The sequence below is a fragment of the Pangasianodon hypophthalmus genome, chromosome 3 (genome assembly GCF_027358585.1).
Source record: "Pangasianodon hypophthalmus isolate fPanHyp1 chromosome 3, fPanHyp1.pri, whole genome shotgun sequence".
Classification (NCBI taxonomy): Eukaryota; Metazoa; Chordata; class Actinopteri; order Siluriformes; family Pangasiidae; genus Pangasianodon; species Pangasianodon hypophthalmus.
In genome coordinates this window covers 10993852-11006576 of record NC_069712.1, presented here as the reverse complement: position 1 = coordinate 11006576, position 12725 = coordinate 10993852, and the positions used below count along the sequence as shown (strand labels likewise).

At 38.7% G+C, this 12725-nt stretch overlaps 1 protein-coding gene across 3 annotated transcripts in view; it reads right to left on the bottom strand.

Moving 5' to 3' along the window:
- Positions 1-11637, bottom strand: part of LOC113542239 (regulator of microtubule dynamics protein 2) — a 39286-nt gene extending 27649 nt beyond the window's left edge. The window contains exons 1-3 of one of the 3 annotated variants that reach the window (XM_053232545.1): positions 11484-11594; positions 11160-11221; positions 8337-8759 (exon numbers count right to left, since the gene is read on the bottom strand). In XM_053232545.1, the coding sequence (XP_053088520.1) occupies positions 8337-8759; positions 11160-11194 (458 nt within the window). In that variant the 5' untranslated portion in view covers positions 11195-11221; positions 11484-11594. Of the gene's footprint in view, positions 1-8336; positions 8760-10461; positions 10612-11159; positions 11222-11483 lie in introns of those variants that run through there. The other 2 variants (XM_053232546.1, XM_053232547.1) reach the window with 2 other exon arrangements.
- Positions 11638-12725: the final 1088 nt, after the last annotated feature.

Sequence of the window (12725 nt, the reverse complement as noted above, 5' to 3'; positions counted from 1 at the left end):
TTATTCAGAAATTCTGAAACTGGCCTCCTAAAGCAAACTAAACTGAGGCATACTCCATGCTTTGAATATGCATGGCACTGACAATCACTAAGGTAACAGCCTTTCACAGGGAGAAACTGTCAAGCCAAACGCCTTTAAAATAACCTGTGGAGCCGTTGCCATCCCAACAGTTCCTGGACCTGCATTCATTCAGGTGATCTCATTCACATCAACCCCCTGGAGTATGTAGACAATGGCTCAGTGTGCCTGGATACATATAAACAGTCTCTGGGCTTCTAGGACACTACTCGCTCTTCATAATCCATTCAAGCCTAACTTCAAACAACCTTTCACTACCAGAAAGCAAAATTACTTTACTCCGTAAAAAAAAAACAATCCCACAATTCCCCATCTCTCATCGATTCTTCCCACACTTCTTATTCACCCTGGTGTCTCTGATGATATCATCATCTACCCTGGTATTGAACAGATGCCACCTGTTGGCAGCCATGTGGCATGAGTAAGACCTCAGGGATGGCATTGAACCAGGTGGCAGATACAACAATCAACGTGCTTCATTTTTGCCCCTTAATAGACTTTGATCCCTTTTCTTCATGCCAAGCTCTGAGTTTTCCAGCCTGTCACCCTCACAGTCCGTTTAGAAACAACAGACAGGGATCAGTAACTCATAGATGAAGCAATATTTCAGCAGCAACTTTTTTTTAATACAAAAGAAGTCTCTGAGAGTGATGAACGAAAACAAGAAGGACTCTATTAAACTGAGAACATGCCAAAACGAACAAACCATTTCCTGTCCTAAAACAGTCTTCTTCTGTTTCATCTTCTTGACTATGAGTACGAACCTTGATTTCCAATAGAATTTTGCTGTCTTACTGAAACATCCTCATGCTCAAAAAATGAGTGAACTAAGTAAAAAAAAAAAAAAAGTGACGGTTTCTAGCAATTATCTTTCTCCAACACATTCACTCTATCCCTCTTTCAAGGGCAGAAGATGAGATTCCCCTTGTAGTGACAGGTACAATAAAAGAAACAGACAACGCAGTATAGATATGCGGTGGGTGGCCAAGTTAAAAAGGGATTACTGAATGGAACACAGATTTGAAAAGGAAGCAGAGTACATCATCAACATAAACACTGACGACAGGGATAGATGAGTGAGTCTAAACTTGGCAAACAGTTGTCTCCTGAACCCATGTATCATCCTGTCAGTTGCTGGGTGAACAAAACATATTTCCAACCAAAAGGATTAGTTACATGATAACAAGGAAATGACTCTTAATTAACATTATGAAAAATGCATAATAATGACAGGCTAATCAGATTCACAGTTCAACTTCCAAATAACGTATAAAGTTCGAACTTCATTGCTCAACAGTTTCATTTATCTTTCTATATTAGTACTGCAATCAACATATATACACCTCACAGTATGAACATACAGTATTTTCATTAAGTAAAGGAATTTTTTTTCCTTCACAGTGCCCAGAATGATCTAACAAGTCTGGGCCTATATAAACAATATTCCTAAATCAACACTTCTTAAGGATAAATTGTTCAAATATGATAGTTAAAATGTCCCTAAGCAACAAAAGACAGCTATGACGTGTATGCTCGGCACAGTCAAAAGGATTACAAGTTTGTACATGATGTGGTAAATATAAGGCTCTGACAGCTTGTCAGCCCCCTGCAGTCATTAATGGGTCTGCACGCTCAGAGGAACACAAGGGGAAGGAATATCAGCAGTAAACAATGGCCACTTTGGCGCAATAAAAAGTTTTTCCAAGTCTCTGATCAGCTTGAGCTGAGCCATAACTGTGCTGCTGTTCTCTATGCACATCCACCATAAAATACTTCCTATTCACTAGGGCTATTTAAATAAGCAATAAAACACGATGAGGCGTGCTGTTATAGGAAAATATTTTCAAATAACAGCACATCCTGAAGTGTTTTATTTCTCTTATGCCACAGCAATTGGCAAACACTAACCATTTTTTATTAATTAAAGAATGTCACATCATACATTTTTTCTATTTATAGTTACGAGAAACGGTAAAGCTCAAAGTCCTGAAGACCTTCCTGTGTCAGAATACATAAACTTACAGCTTTACCTCTGACAATTCCAAGGCGCTGACACTGTTGAAGTTCAAATGCAAGTTCAAGGCTTTATTGTCATTTCACCTATATACATCTGGTAGAGTACACAGTGAAACGAAACAACGTTCCTCCATGACCATGGTGCTACATAAACAACACAGAGCCACATGAGAAAACATAGAACTAAATAAGACAACAAAGACATACACAGGACTACAGAAAAGTGCACGTGTGCAACAGTGCAAGACAGTACAACAATTACTAAACTGGAGCCTCACTTCACTTGATAAATCATTACACATGTTTTTTTAATTTCTGTTTATGTGAAATGTTCACCATAGAAGTCCCTATGTAAGCTGTTACAATACAAATGATAATACATTAGAACGAGCGCTACTGTCTCAGATGCTGTTATAGAAAATGTATTAAAACCTTCTGACCAATCAGAATGAAGCATTCAATAGCACTGTATCTCCATTCTTTGTGAGCATCGGTCTCTGGTTGCTCAAGAACAAGGAGGATTCTACACAGAAATAACTGTTGAAGAAATCCTGCACACAGGCAAACGACACACACAAAATTTGCACAGCCTTTATGAATCAACACACAGGGATTCCATAAATCGTTGAGATAGGCAGCAGGCTCAAATGCAAAAACCTTTCCAAATGCTTGAAACAACAAACCATTATTGGTGTTTAAAAAGATAATCCTTAAAACAAAACAGGAGTAAGGGTGAACAATCACGGACGTGCTATATATAGAAAAGCAAACAGCAGAGCTTGACGGAATGGTGGTTACTGGTGGAGACTGGATCAGGCTTGTAGATGCTTAGTTTTGAAATCTAATCCACTTGTTTTTATGTTAGTTTTAAAATAGCAAATGATAAACCTGGACAGAAAGTGTAGAAAAATTGCTCTTGCTTGGGGTAGATAAAACAGTAGATCAATAACCATGATAAAGAATCATGGAAAAGTAATGATGGCATATCAAGTGTCTATTTCAGCCTTTGTGTGTGTTTGTGTTTTTGGCTGGTGGTCACCTTGTTGTTCACCCTTCCAAGAATATTCCCATAAGTGTAGTTTATGGAAACTTGCAATGATTCTTGCAGACTTGTCAGAGGCTTACTTTCAATTTGAGAGACAGGAGAACTATCTTGCTCTCGCACCACACATGTACATCTTGAGCCTGCTATGTACCAAAACCCAACATCGAAAGCAACTATTCCTTTTCTATAGTGCCACATGCAAGTATACACTCACCTGCCACTTTAATACACCCACTCATTCATGCAAAGAACCCAATCATCCGGCAGCAGCGCAGTACATAAAACTATGCAAATACACATCAAAAGCTTTGGTTAATGTTTACATCAAAAATAAGAATGGGGGAAAACATGATCGAAGTGACTTTAATTGTGGCATGGTTGTTGGTGGCAGACAGGCTGGTTTTAGTCTTTCAGAAACTGCTGATCTCCTGGAATTTTCATGCACAACAGTCTTTAGAGTACAAATTGTGCAAAGTACAAAACACTCTTTACAACCATGGTGAGCAGAAAAGCATCTCAGAATGCACAACAGGTTGAACTTTGAGTTGGATGGGCTACAAAAGCAGAAGACAACATCAGGTTCCACACCTGTCAGACAAGAACAGAAATCTGAGGCTTCAGTGGGCACAGCACCACTAAAACTGGACAACTGACAATTGGCAAAATATTGCCTAAGTTTCTGAAAGCCTGTGTCCACTGTACCCACAGATTCCTATTCAGTTGCTGATATACTCAGACCAGCCCATCTGGCAACAAAAACCATGCCGCGGTCAGAGAAAACGAGATCACATTTTTCCCCCATTATGATGTTTGATTTGAACATTAACTGAAGTTCTTGATTTTATGCAGTGCTCTGCTGCCACATGACTGGCTGGTAGCATAATTGCATTGAATGTGCAGGTGTACAGGTGTTCCTATTGAAGTGGCCAGTTAATGTGTCTCTACTGAATAATGTTTGGATTCTCTTAAAAAATGATAGCAAATTCCACAGTATTCCCAGAGTATGGTAGCACTGCTCCTCCTTGTGAGTGGCGTAATTTAAGAACGTCTTAACCAGGATCAGGTATGGTAGGGATTCCTGGAAAGGCCTGAAAGACAGAAAAAGCTGTGGAAATGGATGCAGGGATTAAGAGGGTGGATGCAGCTGGGCTGGGCCTCTGCCAGCAAAGGGGCCTCGGGGAGAGGAATTTCTTAATCCTCCAGAATCCCACAGAGAGCGAAAGAGATCTTTAATTAGAGAGGCTGCTAGACACATGTCTGACTCCTGTGCTGTTGCTGCTTAATAACTACACAGTGAAGGAAAGATGGGTTTTCATGAAATGCAAGCGGAGCCATCAATCAGTTCTAGCTGCTGGTGCCTGGCAAGAGTTCTTGGTTTGTTGCCCTCTGCTGGGGGAGAAAAACATAATGACTCTAATTTCCTAATAACTTCTGAGTTCTGTCTGTAGACTTCTGAATTCATTCTGCTGCTACCATCATGAGTTACATCATCAATAAAGATTAGTGAACCCATTCCAGAAGCAGCCATGCAAACCCAAGCCATGACACTACCTCCACCGTGCTTGACCGATGAACTTGTATGTTTTGGATCATGAACAGATCCTTTCTTTCTCCACACTCTGGCCTTTCATCACTTTGGTAGAGGTTAATCTTGGTTCCAGAATTTCTGTGGCTCATCTCTGTATTTCTTTGTTAATTCCAATCTGGCCTTCTCATTCTTACTGCTGATGAGTGGTTTTCATCTTGTGGTATGGCCCCTATAGGTTGTTGGTGATGTCACTGTTGTTTTTGGGGTTTTATTCACAGCTCTAACAATGTTTAAATGCTGTTGTTTTCCATCTAGCTGTAAATATCAGGAAATGAAAGCTGAAATACTAATTTATCCTCTCATATTCATCTTTTGATGGCCTTGCCATTCCAATACTTTCAGAGGGGACTGTATAAACATAAAGAACTGTGAAAACAAGTCTCTGAAATGACTTCTATAAACTAATCTTTGTACCTCGTTATGACTCTTTTATTCTGACATACCATGCTTAATACACACGCTAAAAGTGACAGTCCCACTTGAGCCAAGCACCAAAGAGAACATTCAGGCAGAGGGCTTTAGGTATTTAATTAACACTATCCAAATGGCCAAGTTAACACCCAATACCAAGTTTTAGTGTTTTAGTCAAGCACTTAAACATGAGTGTAGAGAAAATGAGAGCAGTGCAGGAAACAGAAGATGTGTGGAGATGAAGTCAAATCAAGTGAAGACTCGACAAGCTCCTGCAGTGCTCTCACTGCTGAGTATGCTGCCAAAATATCCTGCCTCCTTTATGTCTCTTTAACGCACGCACACGCGCACGCACGCACGCACGCACGCACACACGCACACACGCACACACGCACACACACACCTTGTCCATTTACTCCTTACACACTTATTCTTTTCAAAGTGTTGGAACATTCCATGTTCAAGCAATCATCCAGCTACACACCTGTACTCCTTTCATTACTTCACACACGTTTAACTTTCGAAACTCCTTTCACAACCTGTCCATTTCTGCTTTTCACACATCCCACATTACAGGTACATCTGCCTAAATGATCATATCTTTGTATGTGGAACATCTGCAGTGTCTTTTGCATTAGCGACCACCTGTTTATCTTTGGCCTGTTTAACAAAGACCCAAAAGCACAGTTTTCAACACTCTGTGGTTTGCAAAATTTAATCTCATGATGTTTTGACAAAAGATGAATGTGAAGGTTGTTTCTGAAACACACAAAACCAAATTAATCTCGCTATACACTGTATGATACATCTGTCACTCTTAAAGTCAGCATGAAATGGCTTAAGACCTAGAATTTGATTCTGTATTTTGAAACAGTCAGCATGACGGCATGTTGAAGGCTTGATTGATTTACACCACAGCCAACAGCGTTCAAGATACACCACTTGCCCATCATATGACCCCACACTTGCACAAACTCCCCCTCTTTGAACCCATTTTTTCTCAGCCAAGGCACGATTGGAAAAGGATATAGATTGCTAGAAGATGCACAGTCAAAAAGGCACCAACAAACCATGTTTGCTGCAACTCTTGTGCAAAACCCGCTCCCAGGGGCAGGATATACACATTCTCCAGAGCATTTAATTGGACGAACACAAGACTAGTACTGGATGAGTCTTTAATTTTTTTAAATAATTTTCCTGGAAGAAATGAACTATAAAATTAAAATGAGAATATCTCCAAAACAATTTTTTGTATTTCCTTCTGTGTCCACAATACTGAGGGATAAAACACTGATTTTGATTTCAGGGCCACTAATGACATGATGCCTTCAGAACCATGGTATTTCCAGTACGATCGACACGGCACACCATGGCAACCAAAGTGTTAGAATAGTACTTATTGCAAAATTGCTGCAAATGAGTCTACGGAGTTGTAGAGAGCTAGACTTCCAACTACTTTAAAAAAAAACTTTTATTTTAAGCAGTATGGAAGCAGCACATCTTACACATTTGTGGCTCAATAGTTAAGGCCTTGGGTTATCAGCCAGAAGGTTATGAGCTGTGATTTTAAATCCCAGCACTGGCAAGCTGCCACTGTTGGGCCCTTGAGCAAGGCCATTATACTTCATCTGCTCGGCTCAAGTGTATGTCACTTTGGATGAAAAGCATCTGCCATATGAATAACTCTCTAAAACAGGGACAGCTGGTTTATGGATTCAGTATCAACTTGTATGACAGTCCTTGTGATCAAAAGTGCTTACAAAAATTTTCAAGCATGTGCTGCAGTGACTGAAAGCTGAATAAATGATGGACTGTGTAATAGGATATTAAGAACATTATCAATTTTTACACTGCTGGCACAGCAGCTTATGGCTGTTCACTATATTGTTCTCCTTTGGTAAATCCGTTCTCTGATTTGTTTCATTGCATGTGCATCAGGGTTCCAGTGAAGGGAATTCTTAATTCTACACCATACAAAGACATCCTACACAATTGTGTGCTTCCGACTTTATGGTACATATGGGTGTGATGATCAGGTATCCACATACTTTTGGCCATGTAAATTTTTGCAAATACTTCAATAACTTGTTTGATTTAAATGAGTCTTTCATTACTCTTTTCTGGAAATAATTTCTGGATGAATGGGGATACTGTAAATAATGCATAGAAATAATATATATATATATATATATATATATATATATATATATATATATATATATATATATATATATATATATATAATTTCATACATTTATGTTTTATTAGAATATACTGTTTTTCCCCCCTTTCAGCTTTCCCAAATCTGGGAAGATTTTAAAATGTTATGTAGGGCTAAACTGGTACAGGGAATCCAATTGGAGTCTGTTAGGCTATTTGAGATAGAATAAATTCTCATAATCAAGCCTTTCATTGTGCACAGTGAAGCATTGCACCTACAGACAGAAAAGTGTGTGGTCTACTTCAAAGCATAAAAGGTATATAGATCAACATGAGGGATAAAAGATTTCTATGTACAGTTTTCAGCACTTAACATTCAATGTACTGTAAGTGGAGCCCTGGGTTAAGAACAATCAAGTTCTTGATCTTTCAGGTTCATAAACCCTTTTCCATCCAAAGCAAAGTAGGAAGAACTATTACACAGAAATGCATTATCAAATAATGTTGCCTCCTTATAAATTTTGCATTTTAGGCTGATGCGTTATGAAAAGACCTCTGTTGTTTATGTTATTTTGTTCTGGCATGTGATCAAGGAATTAGGGCTGAGGTTGAATGAGGCTGACTGGGTGTGCAGTACGAGATTCTGCCAGTGCCAGACACACACACACCTTTCTCACACCCCAGGCACTGCTTTATACCTGCCATTTGGCAGTGTGTGTGAGCGCAGAACATGAAATTGCAGATGAGTTGAAAATGAGGGAAAATGCTAACTGTAAATAGTGATGTGATTAACGGACAGGAGAGGGAAAGACTTATGCAATTCAGCACTTGTCCACATGCAGAAAAATAGGACCCAGAGGAACGGCCCTTGTGAATATCTACCTGTCATGTTGACTTCTGAAGAGCCACTGTGTCTAAACATCATTAAAGTGAAATAAATCAGACTAAATGTTCATCATGCCCTGAGCTTATTAATATTACTTTGAAGGAGTGCATAATACACTTATCCACACTCAGACCCTGGAACTAAACACTCACCCTCCTTCACTTTCTGCTTCCTCTGAGCTCTGCCCCTGTGCTCTGGCCACTCCGCTGGCTCTCTTCCTCCTTGTGGGCGTGGTTCTATTCAGTGGACTTGCCTTGCGACTCCGCCCTGTTAACTCATCTCTGATGTGGTCCTGCAAGTGTGGAAGAGCATTCTTCAGGGCCTTCACCTCCTCTTTTAGCTCTGACACACACTGAATCAGAGCTCCGAGCCGATCCAGCACCTCCGTCTGGCCTGCTTGCAATGCCACACCGCCTCCAAGCTGGTCTGTGTTTCTGCTGCTTGACAGATAATAGGTACTTGCCCCTGCTGCCCCCACCATGGTTCTCCGGCTCTGGTACCAAAAAGCTGCCAAACTGATCCCTGCAGCACCAGCCAGAACTCCCAGAGCCAGGACCTTGCCATCCTGAGCCATCCTGCATATATGAACAGACATACGTGCTGTAGCAGAGAAACTTTAATATCCAAACTACAAATACAAGTAAAGGGCTATGTAGATGAATGTAGACAATGTTTAAACATTGCAGCAACAAAAATGATTTTTTTTTCTTGTGAGATTCCTGAGAAAAAAAATGGTTGGTAGAGATATGAGAAAATTGGATCAGTAAATTTAACTGTAAATTTGCGCTGAAGTTTGATAAACCAGCTTCCCACCTCCTTTTTCTTTGGTTTCACAACGCAAAGTAGTAATTTTGCATTCACTCATCAACTTAGATTTTCAAAAAAAGCATAAATAAATGGTGTTGAAGTTCTTGCTTGTGGCTGCAAACAATTATACATGGCTGTGGCTTACATGTCACACAAGCAGATGAATATTTGATTAACAGGATAAGAAGTAAAGCAGCTCACTGCTGAATACAAGAGGTTTTGTGAGCAGATCTGCCAAACATGTGAAGAGGCTTTTAACCTTTTGGCGATGTTTTTTTTATTTTTTTTTGGCAATCTAGCTTAAGGCATCCAAATACGTAAGGCAAAACAACTGTGATTTCTTTTCATACAATAGGCCGCAAGGAAAACTCTTGGTTCCAGTGAGCTTTGGAAAAACTTTTTTTTATTTTTTGCCAAATTTTCACATTTGTGGATAAGTACTTGCCAGGCATGTTTCAGTATGTCTAACGGAATGTGACTTTCCTTATGCTTACTAGATCTGAGATTTTTCTGGGGGGGAAAGTGAATGGTACACACTGTCATTCACTCTGGTAAACTATGTATGAAGCTCTCAATTACATGCACACTCCCTGCACAACTGCCATTTTTATAACTGGCAAGAAATCCTCTGATGATTAATTACAATGCACAAGTATGATACAGTAAAAATTTTGGTTTGTAGTTAAAGTACATTTCCAGCATTTGTGTGACTGCCACAACCACAAAAATTGCATTTTGAGTAATAAAAATGTCTCAGGAGAAAATAGTTGGAGAATTTGATAATCCACCTGCCATCATGAGCACGTCTCCACAAGCTACATCTCAAAACTGTCGCAACTATACAGTATGCTGTAATAGCAATTTGAAATCAACTGGAAAACCCTTCATCACACAAGCTACAATTTCACAGCAGTGTGAAATGTTAAACCTTATAACCTTAACTTTCTGAGACTCCACCATCATATTATGTCCTTTCATCACTCCACCTGATTACACTGTGTATATTGTGTGGTATCACCTGTTTTTTTTTTTTTTTTTTTTTAACTATTCCCTGTTTGAATACATTCCTTGTTTTCCATAGTTATCAGGTTCCGCTAAACACTGCAAAGAGAAACTAAAGATGCACGCAACACCACCCACAAGTCAGGTCTCAAGACAACAGAGACACGAAAACTTCTTCAGAAATGTTAAAGAACACAAGCCCCGTGTCTAGTTTCGTTACATACAACACTAAACTGACCGAAGAACAGCAGAGCTCTCTGCATATCCACCAGTCTGCTCTCATTACTGTTAAAACCAGCGAGCTAACTAGATAGATAGCAAGCTAACGATGACATTAGAACTAGCACAGACGTTAGCTATAAAGTGACTGAAACCACATTTGAATATCGCCATTCCTGTAATACACCGAACATTTAAACTGACATTCTACGAGATAAAAACTGGTTACAAACACAGATTAAACCTTACTGCTAGGCAGCTCTCCCGAATTTGACGGTCCGTGGTGTAACATCAACAACATTCCGGGCGGCGCGTCGAGGTTACATAACAAAGGTTCCGCGAGACGAACGTCACCTTTCTTCATTATACAATAATAAAGTCGCTAACAATAGGCTACATAGTAGACAGCCCGTTTTCCCTTGTTAAATTAATATTTAAATAAATAGTATCACTGCCTTATTTCCTACTGTCAAGTGACTCTCACTTTCACTCCCAGATTTACCATGATTACACTCAGAGGTTTCCATGTGACCTATGAACTATGTACATTTTAGCTGAGCTAATATTATGAAATTAATCTCTTCAGAAAGAGTGCTATATACTGTATATAGCAGGGGTCCTCAAACCTTTTGCAGGCAGGGACCCTGTACAATAATATTTTGGCTATATAATGGCTATTTAAGCCATTTAAGCCATTATATGGAGCTGTTTTTGAACTTTCCACCCTCAGAACACCTGTAATTAAAATTAAGCCAATCATCATTAGATTCAAGTTAACATTTACAGGCCTACCTGTCTTGGAGTTATTGAGATTTCGAATAAATCTGTTCACTTTAGGAAACCAGTCAAACAAACTAATAACTAGAAGAACTCAATAACACATATAAAACTCTATATACTCAATAACACATATAAAACTCTATATAGAACTAATAATACAAACTCACAGTAAAAAATGCAGCATTCGAGACCCTGTATCCATGAAAATGTTCTTTTTAAACCTGGTTACCTAAAAAAAACAACTCTATAAGTGTTCACTAGACGATAATAAAAATATAAATGTTAAAAGTCATTCAACTATAATTACCAAAGGTAACAAGCAAAGCAAAAAGGCAAAGTTCATCACAGTCACTCATTAACTGGTATGTGAGTCAGGTAAGGGTGATTCAAATGTTGTAGAAATAGTCATATAAGGATTTTGTAAATATAACTTCAAACAGAAAAGATTAAAAAACTAAAAAAAAAAAAAAAAAAACTAGGAAAAAACTTACTTGAATTAAGCAGAGGAGTGTGGTTGTGTTGTGATATCTGTTATCCCTGAGCAGCTCACTGTGCTGGACTGTGGCTGATACATGTATAATCTGATCAACCTTGAACCATGGTGTCTTTTCCAGCAAGGCTGCTCTAACTGACGGCCAGATTCTGATGGTAGTCTCTAGGAGTTTAACATTAACTGGGGAGGACCCTTTTAAAAAATATATATATAGGACAGCATGAGATATACAGTCCCCTCTCGAAGTATTGGAACAGCAAGGCCAAATCATTTGTTTTTTCTATACACTGAAGACATTTGGGTTTGAGATCAAAAGAGGAATATGAGATGATAGATCAGAATTTCAGGTCTCACGTGCTGATATTTACATCTAGATGTGTTCATCTTTTAATCTCAAACACAAATGTCTTCAGTGTATAGCAAAAGAATTGGCCTTGCAGTTCCAATACTTTCAGAGGGGACTGTACATGTTTCAAGAAAAAACTAACCTGAACATAATAACCATTTGTAACTTGACTCTGAAGTAACTGCAATTTTCAATACAGTAACTATTATGGCTATGACTTAGTGGTGTGCAGATAAAGAGATGGAGGGTCAAATTGGGATATTGACTGCACATGTGTGAACATGGTGAAGATTAGACTTAGTCTGATCTAAGACAGTAAATGCCTTGCTGTAATTACATGCCTTGTTAAATTGCATTGTCATTTCTTTTGTCACCTATAGGCTGCAGACCATTGCACTCAATTATATATCTCCAGATATCTACCATTTGATTTATATACTGTATAATTCGTTATTGTTCCTATAGTAACAGGTCGTTCACAGGGACTTGTATGGAGGACACTCCACATAATCTGTCTACTAATAAATAAAAGAAATTCTCATTGATGTGGTGAAGCTTTCTGTTAGGAGTCATTAATGTAATATTTATGGAAGGAGCCTTGGGTGTCAGTCTTGAGTGTAGTATAAGTTTTTCACTATGGGAAAGTCCTTAGGATAGAGGACTTGCTCTTTCCAGTTTGTCTGTAAAGACAAGCTGCATTTTTTTTTTTTATTAACCTCGAGAGAGAAAAAAAATCTGCTGGTAAGGGAACGACTGTTTATAGCTGCTATATATATAAAACTTTTTTCATGGACATTCCATAACATTAAACATAACTATAAATGGTTAAAAAGCATGTGTTTAAAAAAAAAACACTGCCACAAATCATTATCATTTGTGACAATGATTTCCAAA